Below are 25,399 nucleotides of genomic sequence, written 5' to 3' on the forward strand. Positions count from 1 at the left end.
CTGCTGGGTCTAGCCATAGACAAACTCCACACACCAACCCAGTCTACCACATGGGGCAACGTTGTCCAGCTGCAGGAGACCCCCATGGGTCCAGAAATCTTGCAGTGGGGTTGAGGTGGCAGCACTAATTGCTGTGGCCCCCAGAGCCCCAGCAATAAATGCTGCCACCACCAACTTTCTGGACCTATGGGAATCTACTTTTCTTGCATATAGTTCTCATTCCAATTTTTACAAGCTGGTTTTAGGGGGAAAGGTGTAGGCCATATGTGAGAAACATGATACTTTTCCATTTGAGGATTTTCATTTTGTAGTGCTGCATTGTTTAAGGGGAAGGGGGGGATGCTGTTCCTTTTTGGGGGGGGGGGGGTTTGTTTAATGAAGTCCTGAGCAAAATTATGCTTGCCTTTAACTATCATACTGGACTGTGAGTATTTTAATACATTACTGGAATTTCCATTTAGTTTCTCATCTATATTAGAATTATCCTATTTTCTCACATGCAAGGCATGACTTATCCCCCAAAATCAGCCCACCAAAATTGGGATGCACGTCTTAAGCAGGAGAGCATTTTCCTTCGCTGGAAAAAAAGCAGGCCTAGAGATGCTGTGCATGCCCTGCAGCTGCCAAGATGGCAGAGTCCTATATTAACCCTCTCATAGCCATATCTATTGACTGAGCACTTGAAGCAGCACATGAGCTGCTGGTAGTTTCTTGATGAGGCTTGTGATATGGAAACACTTTATTTACAGGAACCTGTATAAAGAACTGAATACAGTAAAGGGTCTTACTGTTCTCCTTGCAAAGGCCTGGGGCGCCTACTCTGTGTGACAGAGTAAGTTCTTCTAGAAAAATGGTGTGTCCAGGAAGTGTGGCATCCCAGAAGGCAGTCTGACATACCAGGAAATCCTGTGGGGCTATCTCTTAGGATGCCACACTTTTGGACATCCTGTGTTACCCGGAGGACTTTTTCCAAGCCATCCGTGACTCTGGAAATATCTTTTATTCTACACCAGGGGATGGCAAAATTTTTGAGCAGAGTGCCAAAAATACCCGCAACCTCAACTTGTAAGATGTTAGTGTGCCAGGGCTAGATGGCAGGGGAGCCACGAGGGCCCCAATCCTTGTGGCAGTGCAGCCTTGACCCCTACCCCACCATCTGCTCCAAGGTGCACGTACCAAGCAAAATGCCTTTAAGTGCCACACTCTGGCACCTGTGCTGGGGGTTGCTTACCTCTGTTCTACACTTCCCCTTGCAAAAACAAAGTGCATATTTTATTTGCGGGGACAGGGGTGTTGTATGTGAGAAAATGCAGGAATACAAACACCCTCATCTATTGCTGGGCCTGAATTTCTTCAAAAGAGCTGATGCACTTAGCTTTTATGTACCAGTGCATGAAGTGAGATGCTTGTTGAACTTTTTTTTTTTTTTTTTTTTAATAGATTTATCTCCTTTTTATAGGTTTTTAGGGAAGCTTCTACTATGGGAACCACTGAACTTTAAGAAGTGCTTCATGGAGAGGAAGGCTACATTTTGCACCCCTTGCCTAGGGCCTACAGTTTGCTCTAACTTTGTCAATTGCTCAAATAGAACTAGTGTGTTTCTAAATAGGGATTTGGGGGAAGAGTGACTGTTGGAATGACCGTAGTTGGAGGATCACCTTTATAAGATGCAACAGTCTTATTCCAACACATTTTTATAACTTTCAGAATTTTCCCACCATAGATATATTTTAAATTGCCATATATGAAATCAGAATTCCTCAAATGAAAGTTATGTTGTGTTTTTCTTGTCTGTCTCATTTTGTTATGTCAGCTAAATATATGGAGAGTATGTCTGTTTGCTAATAGATTCTTTCCTACATGAGTTAGGAAATGTAGCATTATTCAAAAGTGACAGACAAAACCTTTTTGCCACCTTGCATTTCATTTGGTTTTCATTCATGCCTTCCGTTACAGGCAAACTAATTTTAAAATATTTTACATAGTCAATGTACAAAAAAGGGGGGGCTTCTTTCACTTTTTAAAGCCAGATGCTTTAGATCCATGAATCTAAATGCATGGTGCTGTAAAACCTTCTAAAATATTTCCTGTGCCCCCCAAATGTTACAGCTTTAAATCCTCTTCTCTTTTAATCCTTTTTCTTTCTAACCCTGAAGGGCTATGGGTTGACTTACTTTTGTAGATGGTAGAGCTGTCCCTGATACAGGGCTGCCTCTTACAGGATAGCTCTGGGGAGAATTCCACATTTGTCAGGAGTGGCAGAAGGAAATAGTTGAGGTTGTTTGAAATTTCCTGGTTCAAAGGAAAATGCTTGAAGGGGCTGAGGGTTTTAGGGTGTGCTCAGGATTCCCAGAAAAATCTGTTAATTGGCAAAAAAAAATTAAAAAGGCATGCAAGTTAGTCATGGATGCGGGATAAACAAATTTGCCATATGGATATTGCCTCTTTATATGGAGAGGATGTACATAGTTGTGATTCTTTGCACTTGTGTACCCGTATATCACTTGGGACCTTTTAAACAGAGTTAAAGACACTAACAGCACAGTAGTTTAATAATACTGCACAGTGGCAGGTCACAGCATAAACAGCAGTAATATGCTACTCCACACTATTATTAGGCTACATTAAAAAGGCATTTGCTGGCACTACTGCGCAGTATCTCTGGTTACTACACATTTATTCAGTACTTCATTATATAAGTACTAAATTAAATGTGCAGTAACCACTACACATTAATGGACGTGTAGATGTGCCCACTGAGAAGTTAACAAATGGTGTCCGGGGAGGAGCACCTAAAGGTTGTTATGGGAGATGTGCAAACATGAAGCATAAGTGGCATCTTTAAAGAAACTCCACTATATGAATGTGATAAGCTGCAAGTGATTAGTCATGCAGTAAATGACTCCATATAGTTCTTCCCTGGGGGAATAACAAAACTTCATAGGGCATACCCTGCAGATCTTTACTGATTATCAAACCCCAACCTTAAATTATAGTTGCTGCTTATTTCCATACAGGAAAGACATTAGGGACCTTGCTTTATTTTAATTCTCCAAATTGGAAGCCTCAGACTCACCAACTTGCCAAAGAATTGGATATATTGGTTCAGATCCTTCCCTGGTATAAATTGCCAGAGCTCCATTGAATTTCTTCAACTGTCCTGCACCAGCTGAGAGTCTGGCCTTTTTTTAAGCAAGTTGCTGTTAGTTATGACCTATGTTAGGAATCTCAAACTCCATCTTTTCGCTTTATTACACAGGTTAAAAGGAAAAGTAGTGCTAATTTAATATGGTAGCTCAGAGGGGCAGTTGAGTAATCAAAGAACTGTAGTGAAAACTTTCCAATAATATTATAATAAAAGGCGTTTCCCTGTATGCATAATACTCTGCAGCCCAGAGTGAATGAATGTAAGAAATATCAGGATTCTGGGCTTGTTGGAAATGTAAAAATGACTTGCAGTTAGAGTATTGTTGCAGCCATGGTGGCCCAGGAAATGTACAAGAGGCAAGGGATTTCTTTGTCGTATCTTTTACTGGACTAACCATTGAGTAGAGAGAGACATTAGACAAGCTTTCAGGCAAAAATTGCCCTTCCTGAGGACCTGGGAAAGGGCAGTTAGAGTTGGGGCTGGGGGTTGGACAAGATCAGTGTTTCTCAGTCCATGGGTTGTGACACACAATTGGGTCACAAGAATTTATGAAAAGATCACAAACAAACTTTAAAACTGGATTCTCTTTTAAAGGAGAAAAATGTGGGTAACTATGGGTTTCCCCTTGCAGGCTGGCAGTTTGAGCCTGCAAGGGGTTGTTTTGGGCTGGGGGGAGCAAGAGGAGAGTGATCAGGTGGGGGGCATGACATGCATGTGTGCAAGCATACATCCATGTGGCAGCCAGGCAACATATGGCATCTCTTGCAGTTCCCCACAGGTAAGTTTAGGGGGTGGGGAGGGCATGATGCATCAGAAGCGGGGGGCAAAGGTGATGTGTCAGGGGACTGTGGGGTGATGCATCAGAGGGCCAGCAGCATGAGAAGTAATGGACTGGGGGGGAGGGAAGGGGGGGCTACCATACTCTCACCTCCTCCCACCAGCAGCTGCTCACACGCTGGGCTGTGGCTCTACCTTGACACGATGGCTTGGCTGTTGCCACCTCTGCTGTTCCCCTCGGGCTGTGGCTCTACCTCGGAGGAGAGATGAGATGGGGGACAGTGCAGGCAGCTTGAGAGAAGCAGCTGGCAGTGGGAAGAGATGAGGGCAGCGTGGGCCCCCTGTCCAGTCTGTAACTTCTTGCACTGCTGGCTGTGTGGCTGGCACAGAGGTCCCGGTGGCAGCAATGAGTCTTGCTGCCCTGCTCCACTCTCCTGTGCTGGGTCCTGCCTGCTGGACCACAGTGGCAGCTCCTGCTGAGCCGCACAGATGGCTCCTGCCCATGCTGGTCCAGCTAGGCTGCAGCCCCATGCCTGCTGTGGGCACACAAATCTTGGAAGGTATGTGCCCCCCCATACCCTTCCGCCCCACACATCCACCCCTTACCCCACATGCTGGGGAGCTGTATCCTGAAGGCAGGGGGCAGCAGGTCGGGAGTGAGGGGCACCAACAGGCTGTTTTCTACTTTAATTATTTACTGGGTCGGGACTGGCCATCCATGTTTACAAATGGGTCCTGGTACAAAAAAGGTTGAGAACTGTTGGACTAGATGACCTCCTGAGATCTTTTCTAATTTTTTTTCTAATCTTTTCCTTATTTTTTCTAATACATAGTCCTGGAGGGTTCACCCTACCTCTGTGAGAGAAAAAGAGTTGCATTTCTTTTTCATTCTAGTTCAGTTCCTGCTCCTTGGTAGATAAATTGCATGAGTAAATTAGCAGATCTTGTTCTGTATGCTTGTGTGTATGTTGTATGTCCATTTTTTTCCTTAATAAACACTTTAATTTCATTGTGCTTCTCCCAACAGAAGAGCGAGTTGTTCCCATCGAAGTCTGCCGTTCCAAACTGTCAAAATACTTGCAGGGAGTCGTTTTCCGCTGTGATAAGTGTACCTTCACCTGTTCCAGCGATGAGAGCTTGCAGCAGCATATAGAGAAGCACAATGAACTGAAACCTTACAAATGCCAACTCTGTTACTATGAGACCAAACACACAGAGGAGCTGGATGCTCACCTTCGAGATGAGCACAAAGTGAGTTCTCAGAGTTTTATTTGCAGCTATAGACCTCTTCGTATTTTCTTCAAATGGTGAAATTTAGTTTGTCACATGTATACACTGATGATTCAGAATCTGATTGGTCCCCACAGGCTGGAATTTACATTTTCTGAAATCCCATATTTTCAAAAATTATGGTTTTGAGGGGTTTTTTCTTGAATTTTGGATACATCTTCTGGAATGTATCTACCCATGAATATACAGAATGATTACCTGAAAAGGAGATTCATGTAAATACTTAGGTAAATATTGTTTGGATTTTTCGCTTTGATGTTTTGTTTGTTTGTTTTCTAAATTAAGTCATGAAGTAACATGAAGGCTGTTTCATCCAGCCTCATAAAAGTCAGGAGATTCCAGAAGTTAAGACTGCTTTGGCAACTACATCACATGCCATGCATATTTCAGTAACAAAGAGTGCCATGCATTCCCATTTACATTTCACAAGGGAAAGATCCACAACAAATAGATCATGTGCACAGCATGCTAAGTTAGGGCTACTTTGGCAGCATCAGCTTTTGGAATTCTCTGACTCTAGACCTGCTCCAAACCCATAGGAGTGAGTCGGTAGAAGCCTTTCCATGGGCTTCTCTTGGCTTTAGGGGGTGGGGAAAAGGTGAGTATCAACAGCTTCAGCCAAACTCATTTTGCTTTGAAATGTTACTCTACTGCATTTTTTAAATTCACACTGTGAACTGTAGTGCAATTTCTTTTGCTCATGTTGGTCTATTAGCAGTTTGCATGCCTGCCTCCCCTTTTCATTACTGTTGCTTTACAGTCTTCCTGTGCTTCTCTGCTGTACTATTTTAGCTAGAACATAAAGATCTCCCATTTCCCCTGCTGGTTGCAGCTAAGGTCCCAGTTGCATGTAGAGGGGGAGGATTCCTAACCTGCTCCTGAGTTCTTCAGTCTAGGAAGGTTTAACCCCATTCTGACTCTCACTGGAGATGTGTACTTCCCTCCTCTCCAGTAAGAGTCTGCAGCAGTTATCTTACTAGTTACTCTGTTTTTCTCTCTCCTAGCTTAAGTTTCTATGCATGATTTATGTACCTAGCAGTGCTTTTTAGTTCCAGCTGCTCCTGTTTCACTCTTGCGCTCATTGTAGTTTGCCTGTTGGAAGCCACGTTGCTTAGTAAAAAATTCCCTGTTATGAAATGACCTGCGCTTTAGATTAATTCCAATGCCCCTCCCTGCAAACAGCTAAAACAAGGTCAGACAAGGCCAGCGCTTCATTTAAAGTGCTACAAGAGGGATTCAGCCCTCTTTTAAGTCCATACTGGATTGGTTCCCTGGCATAATGCTCATGCTGCTGGAACCACTGTCTTTTTGGATGAGATGCAAATCCAGTCCTGACTATTAGCCTGACTGAAAATCACAGGGCAGTTGTTAAACAGATGATATTAACCTCAGTGTCATGGCAGCATTCCACGTTCTCCACCTGTGTCATAAACCTGACCTGTGCCATCTCCTCCTACTCTGTAGTTTGTGTTGGATGCAGTAGAGTTCTTCACTTGTGTGTACTGTTCCTGTGAGTTGCTAAATAGCTGATGAATTTTACCTAAGGGTTATCTGCTGGGTGAAGTGTTCCCATTATAGTCTGTAAATCAGTTTGTTAAGCACTCTGCAACCTTTATAATGAAAATTAATCTGTTATTAATGAGTGTAAGGGAACATGCACAGGCAGCAGCCATGTGCTTAGTAAAAGACCCATCTCTTCACAAAAGAAATTGAATGAACCATTCCCAAAGGATATTTTTACTCTGGTGTGGTGCTATGTTACTGCTATACTGCATCAATTTAGTGCTCCCCAGGCAAACATGAAGTGATCCTGGGGGTAAAGAGTGCTATTTAATTTTGGGGGTTTTGTTGTTGTTCTTGTCATTGTTTTTAAAGTCATGTTCTTAATATCTGAAGAATCTTTTTTGTTTTGTGTTCAGGTACCAAGAGCTCTGCAAGGAGAAGCAGGGAGAAATGCAGTATAAACACTAAAGAAAACCAATTAGCTGCATTTCTAATTGTGTTTAAAGTGATTGGGTATTAATTTGACAGGGTGTGTTGCCAAGTTTTCATTGCCAGGCTTTACTATGCCAGTAGAAGGTTTTTTTGATAGATGGTGATGTTGTTAATGTTAATTGTTGATTACATTGTTTCTTTTAAGGTGAGTCGTAATTTTGAGCTGGTTGGACGGGTTAACTTGGATCAGCTGGAACAAATGAAGGGGAAAACAGAGAGCTCCAGCAGTGATGAGGAAGAGAAGGAAGAGGAGATGAGCCCCAAAACTGAAGATAGAGGTCAGTCTTGTTTCCTTTTCTATGTCTCCTTTTTTTTATGCTATAGACCTTCTAATCTAAGCACCCACCATCAAGCAAGATCTGCTATTGACTCAATGGCCCTTTTCTTCAGGCATGTAGAGGCATCACAGTGGAAAGAGAATTAAAATTTTTGATGGGCCACTTCTACAGATGCAGTTTCCAGGATTACCTCAGAATTTTACCCAAAAGGTTCTTTGGGAACATCAAGAAGTGTGTTGGGTGCTAAGAAAAACAAAATGATATGAGAGTGACATGTTGAGAGAAAAGCAGATTATATTTATAGTTGCATGTATGAGCAGTTGTTATGTAGCATGGCTGTCTATTCCATGACTTCCAGTTATGTGCTGATAAATCATTTGCAATTTTATTATGACATAGTAAACTTCTTAGGTCAAAGTTAGGAGAGAAACTAATTTTGGAGCATCATTATTGATCTGTCTTGCTGTATTTTGGAGAGGAGGGGTGGGATTGTGCATTTTCTGCCTTTTTAAGTTTCATTCTGTCTGGCAACTTGGGAGTGAGGGTAGGGCCATATTCTGTCTTGGAAGGGCAGTACTTAGGAAGGTCCCAACTGAGTAACATACTAAAGCATGTCCCTAATTTTAAGCATGTGAATAGTTCAAATTACTCCAATAAGACCATTCATGTGCTTGGGCACGTGCTTAAGTACATTGCTGAATCAGTGCCTGTGTCTGTTGTAAGTTTTAAATTACCAGGGCTATGTAGAACTAGTGTTAATAGCATACTCACTCTTAGGGGAAACTATTTATCAAACAAATAATAGCATCATTCTTGTTTTACAGCTACAGATCCTTATTCGGCCATCATTGGTTGGGTAGGGAGAAGAAAGGGAATATCTGCTGCGTATCATACCGTGGGGTTTTTTTTACCCTTCACTGTTCAAGTCAATTTACTGCATACCAATGCCTCTGAGAACTAAAGAACTCCATGTAATGCATAGTCCCACCATGCCATCCACCACACACAATATAGCAAAGACTTTTAGTCACTGCTGATTGGTTCACTTTGAACTGATGATGCACAGAAGTCTGGCTTTGCCTATCCCGTTACCAAAACCCTGAACCATTCAGTCCTGCAGTCTCTTCTGGCAGTTTACTGGCTTCTACGCCATTAACTAGAGGATCACTGTGATCTTTTTGTGGCCTCCCCCTCTCTCTGAACCTAAAGTCTGAGTTGTATTGGAAAGGGGTTTTTTCCAAAGAAAACAAAACATCTACTCGAGTTTTCTTTTTTTTCTAATTTATAAATGTGACAACTTGCTGATGACTCACAGGCAGCATGTAGAACAGAATGTGGACTTAGGTCATGCCTTTCTTCCTAGTGAAATCCCAGTGTGTTGGCCATTTGTTTAGCATCATTGCATCATAAGTACTTGGCGCTTTCCTTAGTGTATGCCTTGTGATGGCTCACACAGAGTTGTTATTTAATGAGAGGAGAGACATGCCAGACAGGAGACCACTTAACTCCCACTGAAAAATAGTGCCAGGAGATCTTCGCTGGTGGCCCTAGAAGAAGTGAACAGATGAACCAAAAGGGTTATGTTTTGCATGTATTCCATGCATACCAGTTTGAGATGTCTAAATGTACAGCCCCTACATAAAAGTGCACTTCTGTGTCCTTATAAACAGTATTCCATCTGATCAACAGTGGCATTTTGAACCTTGAAAATTCAGCGCTGAAAGAATCAGCCTGTACCACTTTTGCTAGAGGACCAGTTTCTTTAACTTGCAGCTGTAGCTGACTGATTGAAGTCTTGCATAGACCAACAGTAAAAAGGAATGAAGAGGCATGTTCTCCTATGGATCGCATCAGTGCTGCGTAGGAGCCCAGGTGCTATTATGATGCTTGAAACCGTAGTATTCAGGCACAGAGGGAAGAGTGCTGCCAGCTGAGCCACTCAGAATCCCTCTACATTCTCTATGAAAAAAGAAAATATCCATAAAAATTGAATTTTTGTTTTCAAGATTCTTAAACCCCTTGACACTTATGAAATGTTAACACTCCTGGCTTCTGCATCAGGATTTTACTCAGCAGGGCTATCAAACCCCAATATACTTTCTTTGGACCGCCATTACGATACAGACAGTATCATAACTATTTAATATTTTTTTCACTGGGAGCTGTATCATTACATCTGTGAGTATCTAAAGAAATCTATATTTGGTCGTTAAAATGGTGGGTACAAAAACATGCTTCTTCCCGCCTCACTTCCTCACCCTTTCCAGGATCAAAACTGCCTTGGTACTCTGAAAGGAATTTGGGCAAACATTCCACAATCACCTACCTCCTCCCCTTTATGGAATAAGTTAAAATAGCATTTTAAAAGGCCAAGCTAAAATAATTTTTAATATGGGACTTAGTGTCCTGTATCACTTAGGCAATTAGGACAATTATAGACTCAATCATGTGCTGGAGAACGGACATCATGTAAGAGTCTTCTCTCATCTCAGTGCCAGGGATGAAATATGGCCCTATTGAAGTCATAGACTTTAGCAGTCACGAATTCACCCCAGGAGTCCCACTGTGGCCTATACTGTGACTTGGACTACAATGCGGGGCGTAAAACACTTCTTGCAACAATACATGGTCTACTGAGACATTGAATCCAAGCCCCCAGGAGTAAGCATAGCTATGTACCCAGTTGTTTCCTCTCCAGAGAAAGTGAGTCATGGAGGGGACACACATATATCTTCATACCATAGCTGTAGGCCTGTGCGAAGCGGCTAGTATTTGCTTCAGATTTGGCCAATTTGGGGAACAATGATTTGATTCGGTGATTCGAATCACTGTCCTGATTCGATTCGGCCGAATCTGATTCAGAGATTTGGCTGCTGCCGAATCTCCAGATCAGCCTGGCAATGGTTACCCCGCCCACCCCAGCTCCCGGCTCTTTGGAAAAAAAAGCCCCAACTCAGCGGGTGCTGCATGGGGGACTCTGCACAAGCCCTCTGACCTATCCCCCCATTCCCCCAGCCTTCCCCACGCATGCCCCACCTGGGCCAGCTCTGGCCCTTTAAGAACCACCCCCCAGACTCACTGCTTCTGCTAGCAGGGGGCAATCCCTGCTGCTCCCCACTGCCTCATGCCATGTGGGGGGCTCTGCATGAGCCCCCCCAAGGCCACTGTAGGAGCAGTGAGTCCTGGGGTTTTCCTTGTCTTTTTTTTTCTTAAAGGGCCGGAGCTAGCCCAGGTGGGGCACCCATGGGAGAGCAAAGGGGGCTCGTGCAGAGCTCCACATGCAGTGGGGGGCATCAGGGATCACCCCCCAACCCAGCAGCACCCAGTGAGCACCAGAGAGTACTGAGCTGGGGTAGGCAGGGGTACCCATGGGGGGGGGGTTGGCAGGGGTCCCCCCATGGTCCCCTCCCCTGTCCCTAGTACTTACCAGCTCGGAGTCTGCTGCAGCTCCCTACTGCAGCCACTGGGGACTGCCCAAATTATCAAAGCTCTCCAAATCTTTTCTGAAGATTCAGAGAGCTTTGAATTGATTTGGACGTTTAAATTGGTCCCCTGCTTCGATTTGGATTTAGAGATTTGGCCACCAAATCGGGCTGAATCTCCTCCATATTGAATTACCACCCGAAGCTTTACACAGCCCTACACAGCAGTATGTAGGAGAGGGATAACTTCTTGCTGGCATATCTGGGAGCTACAGGGGGGAAGGGATAGGGAAGACATGTTCCTTCTCTGGGATGCTTCTGGAACCCTTTGATATGGCTAGGCAGTGTCATAAAGGCACAGGTTATCCCTATGAATCTGGCTCTTAATTTTGAAACAAACTTGAATTGTAAGGGTGCTCAGTGTAGTAGTAAAAAAAAAAAAAAAAAAAAGAAGTGATGCCTGTGTACAAGATGCAAGGACACTAAAAGGACGGTCAGGTGTTCCTGAACATACAAATATTTTCCTTCCCATTTGGAGCCCTGGTGCCAACCGAGCTCCTGTAGATTTGAGGTGAACTTAATACTTTCAGCTTGTTTTCTATTTCAAGAAGCAGCCCACATTCACAATCCTTCAAACCAAACTGATCGGGAAGTCATGGGGAGAGGGAGGGAAGAATATAGTCTGTTCTGAAAGGGTAGAGGATTTACTAGGGGTAACACTCATTAATGTTAATGGGAATTACAAGTATAAATCCTCACTATTCATTTGAGCAAAATAGGCTTCATTGTCCGTATCTCCCCTGCATAGGCCCAGAATAAATTTTCTATTGTCTGCTGTCGTCTAGGTGCATTCTTGCACAGAAGAGCAGCTGTTGCCTCCAAAGTTTTTCTTTGAATAGGTGTTAGACTAGCTTTGGTACAGAAAAGAGGTGTTATAGTGATGCTTCTAAATTTGTACCACACGCATCAGTATCTAGGACTAAACTTAAGGGCCAGATCCTTAAATGGTATAAACTGACTTTGCAGAATTAAATCAGTACTAATTCACATCAGAAGATGTTTGGGTCCTTTGATTTTTAATTATGTAACAGATTGCCAATATTCAGTGGTGAAAGGATAAAAATATTTCTACTGCAGCTTAAACAGTTAACTTAGGGCAGGCTCCAGCAAAGTCTTGGTAAAACTGCTTGTACAAAGTGTATATGCAGGAAAGGAGAGTAAGTGGGAGTAGTTTTGAGTTCCTGGATTTGGACTAGTATGAAGTAAAATTTTAAAATGAAAAAGACAGAGAAGCAGAGATCAAAATTAAATGAAGCACATTCCCTTTTTCTTTCATTAGGTAGTTTGGGAGGAGTCAGAAAGGCATTCTGTTGATTTCTTGCTCAAGATAATCCCTGCTAAGGAATTAATGCTCTGAGCAGATGGTGCTGTCTCATTTCCAGTGAAAAGAATCAAGTGAGATAGTCCATGCAATTATTTTTAATGGCTTGTGTGGTGATCTTCTTAATTTGTGAGAAAATGTTTCATCTTTTGTTAAAGCTGGCTCTGTTCACATAAGGCTTGGTTTTTCAGAAGTGCTGTGTCCACAGCCTCTAATGGCTTCAGTTGGAGTTGTCTGGCTCTTCTACAAATGAGGTCCCTAGCATTTTGTGTAAAGGATTAGGACAAGATGAGACACCTGTCCAGTAGTTACCACTGAAAGAATTTTGTTTTGTCTTGCACACAAGAGACATCGTGTGCAGGGTCATGAGGGACTTCATATATGGTGGATCACATGCCCTATATAATGAAACCACGTTGCCTAAAATTTGCCTCTGCCTGAAAAATCTATAGGGACTTGTGTTTTTTCTCCCCCTCTTACAAGTTGTTCCCACGTTAAGCTTCTGGCAAAATAGTTTTTGAACTGAAAGGAGGAGGTGCATACTCTCCCCACCTGAAACATGGAGACTGAGACTGTAACTATGGGGACCTAACACCAATTGTATCATATCTCTGTAGATAGATGTAAACATGGAGGATAGGAATCTTCTTCTGCATTGTTTGTATGTAGTGAGAGTTGGAGCCAGATTTTTTCAAAAGGCCCAGCAGCTTTTCCCCCTCTTTCCCTGAAGATTAAAGGGGAGGAGGTCACAGTTGATGATGATCATAATGGTCCCTTCTGGACATGACATTCATGAACTTGTGATTAACATTTGTTCCCTCCTGCAACAGATTCTCTGATGTTTTCAGACAACGGAGCTCCTGAGAAGCGTTTTCCATGCGAGTTTTGTGGCCGATCATTTACAGAGGGATCTGAGTGGGAACGACATGTACTGAGGCATGGCATGTAAGTCGCTTTACAAACTGCTTTTCATAACAGCCAAAGGCAACAGTAGATCTTTGTTCCTTCCAATACCTAGTGAAGGCAAAAACAGGGAGGTGAACGAATATTTCTAGTGGTAGAGAAGAATTCCCTTCACTGCAGGAATATGGGCTATGTTAATGCTAGGGGGTTTGACTAGATGGTTGTAATAGTCCCAGCCTTAAAAATGTATTAATCTCTGGCACTCCGGACTTTCTAAGGTAGCTATGGGACTAGAAAATGACCTAAAATGCTTTCTCATTCCATTAATCCAGTATTGGATGTGGGGATGACTAGCTTCAAACCCCAGATCCCAAACTAGAAGGAACATCTTTTCCAGAGATGGACAAAAAGTACATAAGTCTAGAAAAGGGTACAGTGAATCTTCAGAACATTTCACCAATTTGGACCAAAATCTGGAGCATTTTGCAAGAATTATGAGACCAAATTGAGGATTATCATTAAATCTGACCTCAAGGCCTCAAGTGTCCTCCCACTCATTGATCCAACTCCATGATTAGTGTTGCTGGAACTTACTGTTGTCATTTGTCAATTCCTGGACCAGCATGAAGACTTCTTCAAATAACTGTGACCTTTTCCTAGGGATTTATTAAGTGTTTTTCCTTTGTACTATTTCTTTCAGAAGGCTGATTTTTTTAAATTTATGATGTCACATAGAATTAAGAAGTTGATCTTTCGCTGAAGATTTTCAGATGTGCACCACCTCGCTGAAACTCACAGTATAGGGTTAATAGCACAGCACTTCGTGTTGTTTCCTGCGCTCATGGAAGCCCACAGCATGGGTGGGTGGGTGCATTTGTGATACTCTTGCTAGCCTTCAAAACTTTTATCAGCTAAATCTTGTAAATTGAACTGATAATATCTTGGGCCCTAATTTCTCCAAATCAGAAGGTTTGCTCACTGTTACTATTAGAGCCGGGGGCTGGGGGATACCATATTTACTCACATTTAAGATGACTCTGAATATAAGATGACCCCCCCTCCCAATAATTATATTCTATATATTTGTTATAATTTCCCAAGTACAGAATCTATGAATTGGAAGATTGTCTTGAATACCCCCTTTCCCCCTGCAGCCTGCCCGGCTGCTTGCCACCTGTATCCCCCACCCCCAGCTCTCTACAGCCTCAGCCTTTCCCCGTTCTCCCCAGTCTCTCCTTCTTCCCTCCCTACCTCCCACAGTCTCTGCCTCTTTCCTCCCCACCTTCCCTTTATTGTCAGGCACTGCTTGAGCTGCTCCGTTCCAGAGCATGGCATGTGGAAGCTCAACCCTTACCTGTCCATGTACCAGTGTTGGTGCTGCTATTTGGCTGGGCAGGGGAAGCAGTTTCCATGTGCTCTGTGGGAGAGAGCCAAGCCCAGCCTGGAGCTGAGATTTGCTTGACATTAATAGAGAGGGAAGAAAGTGGGGGGTGGGGGGCAGAAGCTGCAGAGGGGAAGGAACGGGGGGAGGCAAGAGGCTGCTGTGGGTCTGACTCTGGCCCCAACCAGAGACGTGGGATGGAAAATTTTCCAGTGCTTTATTTTTCCATGGAAAATTTTCCGCTCCACATCTCTGCCTTTACTGAAAGAGAACGTGGGTCGAGTAGTTGTGAATCAGATTTGCCTCAGTCGGATTCTGAAATGGACCAATAAGTAGTGCAAGTGATTCTACAGATAGTGATAGTGACACTGGAGGTGCTGCAATGGAAGAGGGTTAAGCTCTGCTGAAGTAGATGAGTGGACAACCATGGCATGTCATGCACAGTTCTTTGGGTATGCTAATATTAGTGTGTCAACAGTTTTCAGTGCCTTGGGTTTTTTCCCTCAAATATAAACAAACAATGGAAGGGAAGTACATGCTATTGTGTATTGTCTTCACATTTTTACAAGTATTCCAATAAAAATAATTTCTTTCCACATAAAGCTTTGAATTTGTTTGAATATAACATTTAGACCACATTTAGTGTGCTGTATTTAATTTTTTCTTAATCAAATATTTCAGTTCAAATGCTTGTGGCTGTTGGGGCATAAAATTAACACGGGGTGCTTTTTTAGTTTTGTTTACTAAATATAAGTAAAATAAACATGCTAAATCAAATCGCGCTCTATGTAGGGCATTGGAAAATTTTCCAATTCAAAATTTTCCAGAAAACCCACATCTCTGGCCCCAACCAGGGCCAGTGTCAGAGCTACAGCAGCTATCTGCTCCCCACTTCACTTCGTATGTACAAGACAAGGGGCTTTTTCCCCATGCTGATTGGGGGGGAGGGTGCACCTTGTCTTATATTCAGGTAAATATGGTAACGTTCATTTTGCTTAGTGCTAGAATGTTAAAGATAGTAGTGATGTCTATCCTTTCTCTTGCCTTTATAGATGAGAGTTACTTGAGTGATTGAAAGCCAGTGGTTGAAAGGGTTTAGGGGCTGGGACCAGGGATTATTTTAGATAGGGCTGTGGGGAAGAACAACTTTCCTAGATGTTTGTATAGGGTACATTCAGTCATTCGTCACGCCTGATTTATGCTCATGCAGCTTACTTTAAGTTGCCTGAATGTAGATCAGGAGTGGTACATACAGCCTTTTGCTGCTCCTGGCAGCCACACAGGGAACCCCATGTGAATAACTCAATGTGTGGGGACGGGTGAGTGGAATGGAGGCAGCTGGCAGGTCTACAGGGCGAAAGGGAGGGACTGCCAGTTGATGGAGTGGGACAGAGGGTTAAAGGGTTAAAAATAGGCCAGTCAGGGTTGGGGTGGGAATAGCACAGCCCTGGGGTGAGTGGTTGGGTTTTCCAGGCCTGGGGCTGTGCTGTTAACTTGTGCAGATGTTCAGGAGGTTGGGTTAACCGTTTCCTTCCTAGATCAGGTTAGCCTGATCTCAGTCTAAGTTAATGCACTTCCTGAGGTGTGAACTACCTTAGATTGGGCACAACATTTTTTGGGGAGTTCTAAGCCCTCCAAATGCCTGCATGATTGGGCTTATAGATTGACCTAACCCTCACTGGATAATGCCTGCACAGCATCCGTACTGTCAAAAGCACTTTGTTTGATGAAAAGGTAAAATTAGAATCCTTCCTTCTTTGCCATTATGAGGCAGCTCATAATCAGTGAATTTCACAGTTTAATTCAAATGATCACAGAATCATAGAAGGTGAAAGGGCCGTGTGGTCAGTTGAGTCCTACTCTGCACAGTTGCAGGATTCAGTATTCCTAAACCATCCCATATAGGAGGAGAAGGTCACACAAGCAGTCCAGCACCCGAACTGTAGAAAGAACCCAGGTCATCTCCTTTGTGGGCCAGTGCCTTTACTACTATATCATGCAGCCTACCTTGGTTCTTGGAAACTAAAATTTTCATTCTGTTACATCACCTGTTACAGGCATCTGTACTGGAGTCGGCAACCTATGGTCCACTGGCTGGATTGGTCTGATTGCACAGGGATCAGTAGCACGGAGCTATGCTGTGCTGTCCATCCCCTCTGCAGTGTCCTGTCTGCTGTGGAGCCTACTGCTCTCCCATATCTGTGCCTGTCCTCACTGCAGAGGGGATGGGAATCAGCAACTAGGGTAAGCCAGCTGGCACTGAGAGGTAGAGACTTGTGGTCTATGGCAGTGACGGGGCTGGATATCAAAGCAAAAAGGTTGACAGCCCCTGCTGTACGAGGTCCCAAGGGGCTTGACTGATCCTGTTATCTCCAAAACATTATCACGGGAAAATTGCACTCTTTTTTTGCTGGGGAGGTAACTGTATAGATTGGGTTAGTTTTACTTGCTTCTAATCCTAACTTTTTCCACTTTTCATTGCTCACATTTCCAGGGCTCTGAATGAAAGTAAGCGAGGGACCAGTGAGGACCAGCCAAAGGAGAATGCCGAGGAAGCTGTTAAGGTACTGCCTGTGGAAGAAAAGAAAGGCAGCGAGCAAATAATGTTAGACTTTTCCCACAAGAATGAAACTTCAGTCAGTGTTGCAGCCACCGACAAACCTCTCCAAGAGAACTCAGAGGCCAAAAATGAATAAGCATTTTGGTGTGGTTTTAATCAAATTACTTGAACATTGATGAATGGGGTGGGGTGGGTGGGGTGGGCAGAAGGACAAAATAAAGCTGCTTTTAGGACTGAATGATCTATTTTCAAAGCACTGGTACCTGTGTGAGTGTGTGTATATTAAAGTTATTTAAATGATGGAATAAGTGGCTCCATTACATCACTGCATCTTTTCTTCTGGATCATGACAATGGGAAGTTACATTCATCCTTGGACTAATGAAGCAACTCCCCATATATCTCTACATTTACACAACGTGCTTTGCAATGGAGACTTGGATTGTTTGAGAATGGAAGCGTCGCACGCGTGGAAGAAAGGGGGGGACGACTTTTCGACGCACAAATTTCGGTGCGTTTTTCTAGTTTTAATACATTACGCTTTTCCAGACTGAATGCAACTGCTTTAGAAAAGAAAAAAAAAAACTGCTTTGCTTAAAACAGTCACCTGTTTCCTAGTACCTCAAAATTAACCAAGGGAAATCTCTGCATTTGTCAGTACTACCTGTTGTCATTGTGGTTAAATGTAGAGAGACTGCTGGGTAAGATGGTGAATGGAGGATGAAAAAAGTTTTAAAGAAAGGAAAACAAATTGTGCTTAAAATCCCAGTGTGGGTTTTATTTCTTAAAATACTGTGATTTTTTTAATTATTTTAGTAAAAAAAAAACAAAAAAAAAGAAAGAGACTTTAATTCCTAGATAACTGTTTGTGAATTGTCATCCTTTATTCCAGGTAAGCTGTTTGTTAGTATTCAACTATAATTTTAGGATTTGATAGATTTCATGTGACTGATTGTGCGGTTTTGTTTGCCACATGTTTATTTTCTATCAGCCTGAGGTGTTACAAATACAGCACAATTAAGTTTGTCATGTAAAATGATTTTTTTTGGAGGGGGGGGTGCGGGCAGGGAAAGGAAATTAGTTCTTGTGAATAGAACTTTTTTTTAAATTAAACACGGAAATAACAAAGATGTTTTAACTTTTTTTTCCTCAAATTTAAACTAAAGAACCAAACTTATGGCACAGCTATGCAGCTTGCGGACCAAACACTTAGGTCCTCATAACCATTCTGTTGCTTGTCATATTAACATCTATCAGTCTCACACCAGTAACTTTTTTTTTGTTAAGATTGGCTGCCTTTTTGTACGTGGAGTGTGTGTTTCTTTTTTGTTTTGGTGCAGTGGGAGGGAGAGGTGTCTGTTAACACATCATTTTGCAAGCGGAGGTGAGATAGTTTCATACTACATGGAGCCTGGAGAACTACTCTTGCCTGATTCAAGATGGGAGTTGCTATTTTTTCCCTCCTCCTTAGCTTTTGGCATGAGGAGAGCAGCGTAGACTAAATAGGAATCTACACGCCTTGGGACTGATCCTGCACTTTTCCTTGGGTGAAAGTTCTGCTGAAGCCAATGGAAGTTTTTGCCTGAGCAAGGAATACAGGATCCAGGCCCGTGGTATGTTCTGATCGAGAACAAAAAGAGTTTCTTTCCAAAAAAGTAGAAAGTACTTGACTGAAACCTAGTTTTAGAAAATGCATGTGTCTTTGTTTGTTTTTTTGTTTTGTTTTTTTGGGGGGAATATATCGGGTGGGGAGGGAAAAGACAGGAAGCTGCTGAGAAGACAGTGTCCCACAGAGCTTCACATAAAAATCAATGGCAAAAATGTTGCATTTGTGGAATAAGTGCTACTTGAGAAGCATGGTGTTTTTTGCTTTTAAGGATTCATCCTTTGTGGGTTTGGGGGTTTTTGTTTTTTGGGTTTTTTTCGGAGGTGGGAGGGAGCATTATGTGGAAAATGCATCGGAGGGACAAGTATAAACACACATTTTGTGTCTGTATTTGTTTTTTAATTGGCCTCATTTCAAATGTATTTAAACAGTTCCATACCTGGATTGGGTGTTTGTAATGGTTACCAAAAATGAAAAAGAAAAAAAAAATGAAATAAATGATTGTGACATGCTTTTATCACTACTTTATTTTTCAAATAACATGTAAATATTGTAATCCATTGGATTTTGTTTTGCTAACCTGTTAATAAAAATATGGGACCATTATCCTTTTAACAAGCCTAAAATGTCATATTTTTTTCCCTTTTTTTCTTTTCCCCAAAATGTATACCTGATATATTGTGGACACACATTTTAGAAGCATTATTATGAATTATGTTGACTGTAATGATGACATAGAATTGAAAATAACTTTTTTTTCATTGTTTAATTTATACAGAGGACTTTTTCAGAGTTTGACAAAAGGAAATAAATAGCAAAATGCTAACCCATTGGCTCCAGCACTCAGTATTTCCTGATTTTTTTCTTTAATTACTGCTTATTGATGGGGTAGGAGAAGGGGAATCCTGAATTGTTGCACTGATGGGTTTGGGTTTTTTGTTTTTTGGGTTTTTTTAAACAATGAAAATTAATAAAAACTTTTTAAGAGTGTGTGTGTGTGTCATTCTATATTGCAGTCTATGCTGTGGGGTCATAGAGGCACCTGAATGCCTCACACTTTTTGGAGTATTTATTCATGCAATACCCCCATGAATTAGGGCAGTTATTTTCAGAAAGAATGGGCACTGAGGGACAAAGGTGTTAACTGACTTACCTAGCAAGGTGTAGGTAGTCTACAACAGGGGTTATCAACTGCGGGTAAATGGGAAGGCCTTAGGGGGTATGTGCGGGCAGACAGGGATGGAGTACCATCACCCACCACCCCATGCCCCCACGTCCCAGGAGCAGGGCTGGGGCGAGCGGAGGGCAATGGTACTCTTCTGTGGGCTGCACAGGCGCTGCTAAGGTCCAGTAAGTGCTTCTGAAGCTGGATGCAGAAATGAAGAATTACTGCAATCTATCCTATAAGATCACAGTAACTGGAGTTAAACTGGTTATCTGGCTCATCAAATCAAATCTGTAAGTCCATCTCAATATTTCATGATCCATTTTAATCCTTAATTGATTTTTGCATTTTATTTTAGGCAAAAGTGAGCCTAGCAGTTTGTGTGTGTATGTGTGTACCTGCATGCACACCATTTCTTCAGAGAATTTCTTCAGAAAATTTACATGACAGTTGTGGCGTGGGCTTCAAAGTCCAAATCTTTCCACAGCAACTATAGGTTGATAAGATGTGATAAGAGTTCATTTTTGGAAGCTTTTGTCCAAGCCTTACTGAGAGCAGAATTGGTGTGGTTGGACAAATGATAAATAGCACCAATATTCTGATTGTTTGGTCACCTTATCCACATCCTCTTCTCTTCAGGGGCTTATGCTACCATGATCAAAATAATTTAGGTGCTAAAAGACATTTCTTTGAACTATATATCAAACAATGCATTTGAAAGTTTCAGGCACTGGTTGCCTCAGAGCTTTTTGGGAACATCGAAGTGGAGTAAATTAATAAAATATGCAAGTACTCTGAACGGTAAAAATTCTCTCCCACAGCCAACCTGTATTTGTAAAAATAAGTGTTTGTCAATGGTATGTCACTAATAAGCTTTACGTTACTAATGTAATGAAAGACTTCAGGATAATTTCTAGTTTGTCATTTACTGGTATAAATCTGAAGAAGGTTACAGACATGTAACTCCATTGCAATGCCATGATGGGTGTGAGTGAAACAAAATATGACCTCTTGATCTGTTCTGAGTTACCTATTTGCAACTGAGAACTGAGTAAGGTTCAGAGTTCAAGTGTTACAAGATCCTGAGCTGAATTCAAGTACAGTTTATAACCTCGCTCGCCTCCCCCGCTGAAATGGAAAATGCAGTATGTCGGGGGAGATGGTGAGAAGGGAAAGGCAGTACTGTGTATTAAGCTGGGCATTTATTAGTTTAATTTGTCTAGTCTGATATTTTTTATTCTAAACCCAGGCAGAACATTCATCTTCCATTACATTTAACTTAGTTCAAAGCAATTTACCAGGTGCCTGAAAAGCTGTCGGTTCTGTGGAAACTCTTAATGTTTTGTGTAATTAATGTGTGAGAGTACTGGGTACTTAAACACTGATTACCTTTTCACATGCAGGGAATATCTATGAAGGTTTTGTACCCTGATGCCAACGTACTGCTAGTTGAATGTTCTTTTAGCCCTGGAGCACGGTCTCCATTTCCTTCATCCACAGAGCTCGCATCAGTGTATGGAGCTACTTCGCATGTACAGCAATATAAAGAGAGTGCATAATCTGCCCTGGTAAATCAAAGGTTTTGTGCTAGCCCTGTTCTCGTGACTCTCTTGGAAAAATCCTGAATTGCTAGGCCACAGGAGTCTCTCTCTTTGGTGTTGAAAGCTGTACTTGTGAATTCAGACAATTCATCTGAATTGAACTTGAGCTAAATTTGCTTTGACAGAGAAGTATCATTCATTAGTTGGTACATGAGGGTTTTAGGGTTTTATAACCTAGCCCTTTCTACTGAGACAGAATGCTGTATTCCTTCCAGATGTTCTATGCAACCAACTAACTCAAAGGTGGGGGCATCAAAACAGTCAGTTCTGAGGTTTAGTCACTGCTGATTGTTTTTAAAACAGTATCTCAGGCCCAACAAAAAATGTAATGTTAGTGCAATGTTAAGAATGTTGTGCTAATATCTGGCCACTCCTATTGTAGCAACCAACAACTTAGGGCCTTGGCAGATAGGACAATCATGATGTGACTAACTTTGTCAATCATGCCAGAAATAGTAACCTGGACACACATTCAAGGAATTTAGTGATATAACAAAATGAGCAAACAGCCATAAAACTGTTCCACAGAATAAGTGAAACGTTTTTGTGGCTGTTTCAATCGTACTCTGCCCTGGGGCCCAGTGCTGGTTGAACAGCAAGTCTTGGCTGTCAGCCACACAGTGCAGCTCTGTATGAAACGGCACCCCATGACTTTAGCTTCCTGTCCTGAAGGCCTGTTAGCTGATGGGCTCCCCCTGCTTTGGCACTGTGTGGTTTTCGGCATGTGGATGCATGGGGAGGCCAACAGCTGACCTGGGATACCAAGCTGTGGCTGTGGGGCAAAGTGAACAACTTGCCAGACTATGGGGAGCCATGGGGCTTTCTGCAACCTGGCATATTCATAATTCTTTCCCCACAGCTCCTGAGAGGTGCGGGGCACTGCAGCTAAACAGCCCACTTTGTCTGTGCCCAGCTGCTTGCTGGGCAAGGGGGAAGGTTAAACTCCTTGGTGGGGGGTGCCCCTTGGCTCCCCTGATGGAAGCCTCAGTCCCTGGGAAAATCATGGAGCAGGTCCTCAGGAAATCCATTTCTAAGCACGTGGAGGAGAAGAAAATGACCAGTTACAGCCAGCATGGAGTCACCAGAGGCAAGTCATGCCTGACCAACCTGATTGTCTTCTATGAGATGATTGACTCTGTGGATGTGGAGAAAGCAGCAGACATGATAAACCTCGACTTTAGCAAGGCTTTTGATATAGTCTCCCACAGCACTCATGAAGCAAGTTAAGGAAGTACGGGTTGGATGAAGGGACTATAAGGTGGATAGAAAAATTGTTGGTCATCTTGTTAAGGATGCCGTGCCGCCCGGCCCTTATGTGAGGAATGACATGCTCTCCTCCCCTCATGTGGCACCCTGCAACTTCCCCAGCTACTCAGCAGCACCTGTAGCTGGTCCTCTAGGGCTGTTGCTACTGCTGTCCTCTCCTGACTCCCCAGGTAGCCTCTGTGCTTGCTGTCCCCATGCTCCCAACAGCACACTCTGCAGCAGGCAGGCAGATGGCTACATGGACACGGGGCTGGAGCTGTTTTGCAAGCTGGCTTGTCATTTCTGCTCCTCCAAGACTCCCAGGGCTGGAGAGAGGGACCAGGTGGATGATAACTGATGCATGAGACCCTGAAGGTGGGTGCTGTCCTTGTCCTTGTCCTTCAGGTACAGAACAGGGCAGGGAGGGGGCAGAAGTAGAAAAGGCAGAACATAGCAGGATTAGGTCCCATTCCCACTGGCCTCACCTGGTGCCAACTAGATCAGTGCTTCTTAACCTTTTATCCTGAAGGCAGCCCTCCAGATCTCTGAATTTAAATTGTAGCTCAGTGATTCTCAACAAGGTGTCATGAAATCCAGAAGAAATAAGTAGGGGTGCCTTGTTTGTCCTTCGAATTTGAAAATGACCATAACATCACTGATTGGTTTGGTTTCTGTGAGCACATGAGTGGCTGATCAGGGCAGTTTGTGCTTTGAACCGTCTGTGGCTAAAAAGGCTGAGAACCACGACCCTAGCCAATGTGAATCTGCTGGGAAACTAAACCCCTTCTGCCCGATCCTTTATCAGGGCAGGCAGTTATTCCGGGTGGAGGGCCGCTTACTGAGTTTTGGCAAGCCATCAAGGGCTGCATGACAGGCAGCCCAGGGGCAGATAAATATTAATTTTCTAAATTTTTTAGGGGCCCTGCAGGCTGGATAGAATGGCCTGGTGGGCCGCATCTGGCCCACGGGCCACATTTTGCCCACCCCTCCCTTATCTGAATGCAGCCCCACTATCAGAAGAGAGTTTCTGCCCAGAACTTCTGTTTGTGTAGGCAGTAAATAGTATTTGTTGCTATATGCTGAGTCTGCACTTGAGGGGTTTGACTTCTTAGTGCATCCAGCAAAGCTGTGGAAGTAGTAGCCCTGTAATGTAGAAAAGCCTTTAGTAATATCGCTGAACAAAATTATCTAGATTATTAGTGGACCACAGGTGTTGAACATACCAAAAGTCTGCAAATTGACTATTGTGCATGCAGGGATATTGATCCAGATCACTGAATGTCACCTTAGACAAAACCTTTTACTGCTTCACTCTTAAATCCAATGACTCCTCTTTTAAATCCCATCCTATTTTATTCGAGGATTTGCCTAAATCAACTGAAACTTTAAGGGAAGTGTCACTATTTTTTTTTCTTCCTTAGCTGGTGCTCTTGTTAGATTTGGATAGAGGAAGCCAGGCTGAAGTTATGTCAAATCTAGATTCCAAAAGTTGCTGATGCAGCAAAAGGAGCAAACAGAGTATGCAGGCAACTTTTAGGCTAGTATCCATTAACTTTTCTCTTTTTCACATTTTAAAAGCATTTTTTTTCCAGAGGAACAGAAACTGCCAAACTGGATGAAAGTCAAGGTCCATTTAGTTCAGGAACATGGGACCAAAGGAAGATGCAAGAAACTTCCAGGTGATTGAACTAAGATTCTGTCTCTCCCACAAAGTTCTCATTTTAATTTATATCAGATTACCTTTAAACCCAAAGTATGAAAATTCAGGCATCTCCTGATATGCCCTTTTCATTAGCATTTTTTGACTCTAGATAATCTTGATCTTATTCAGTGTGCAGATCTCTGAAGAGAAGGAGAATCTAGTTGGCATGAAATGTGGTTTTGCTAGCATCCTGATATGCCATGTTTTTAACTTGTACTTTCTCTGACCTGATAAATCTTCGATTAATATTTCCCCGTCCAGTCCCTTCTGCTTCCATCGTCTGAATATTTCTGAACAGGCCCAGCACCAAGCTGACTTCCCCTGCAGCCAATTTGGCCTCCCTTGTTTTTTCCCAGATATACCCCAGTCAGTGTCTTTGGGGCTCTTCTTCAGCTTTCCTTTTGCTGTCTCCCCAGCCATAGCCCTTCTGTCCCATTGCTGCTGCTAGGGCCATTCCTTTTATATTGATCTCTGGGGCATGGCCTCCAGCCTATCTGGTTTGCCTTACAAAGCCCTGTCCCTTTTACTCTGTAATGGGGACTGACAAGGTCTTGTTACATCGGCCCTAACAATGAGGCTTGACAAAGCATCCTTTAAAAAAGTCATTTGTCTTTTATTTCTTCATTTTAAAGTATTTTGATAAAAGGAAAACACTTGGTTTGAAGAGTCCTGTGTCATTTACAGAATTTGACGTTTGTGTGTGTGTTTGTGTGTGTGTGTGTGTGTATTCCATATGGAATTCAAAGAGGTCCTTTTAATCCAGAATGCTCATGGAAAAATGAAGTCAGCTGTTGGAATGAGAATGGGGAATACCTCATCTCTGCTTCTCAAATAATTTGGCACTTTGAATAGTTGGTATAAGAGCAAATATGCCTCAGTTTGATTTACAAATTCTCTATTGAGTTCAAACTCCTATTAATGAAGAGCTTAGCTTTGTCAGGCCAAC

At 42.8% G+C, this 25,399-nt stretch overlaps 1 protein-coding gene across 5 annotated transcripts in view; it reads left to right on the forward strand.

The window, feature by feature from the left end:
• ZNF462 (zinc finger protein 462) overlaps positions 1-19,582 on the forward strand; it is a 125,389-nt gene extending 105,807 nt beyond the window's left edge. For all 5 annotated transcript variants that reach the window (XM_019554816.1, XM_019554814.1, XM_019554818.1 and 2 more), the window contains 4 exons: positions 4,953-5,176; positions 7,356-7,488; positions 13,122-13,236; positions 17,070-19,582. In XM_019554816.1, the coding sequence (XP_019410361.1) occupies positions 4,953-5,176; positions 7,356-7,488; positions 13,122-13,236; positions 17,070-17,271 (674 nt within the window). In that variant the 3' untranslated portion in view covers positions 17,272-19,582. The remainder of the gene's footprint in view (positions 1-4,952; positions 5,177-7,355; positions 7,489-13,121; positions 13,237-17,069) is intronic.
• The last annotated feature ends 5,817 nt before the right edge of the window (positions 19,583-25,399 follow it).

The sequence above is a fragment of the Crocodylus porosus genome, unplaced genomic scaffold (genome assembly GCF_001723895.1).
Source record: "Crocodylus porosus isolate Cpor-Errol unplaced genomic scaffold, CroPor_comp1, whole genome shotgun sequence".
NCBI lineage: Eukaryota > Metazoa > Chordata > Crocodylia > Crocodylidae > Crocodylus > Crocodylus porosus.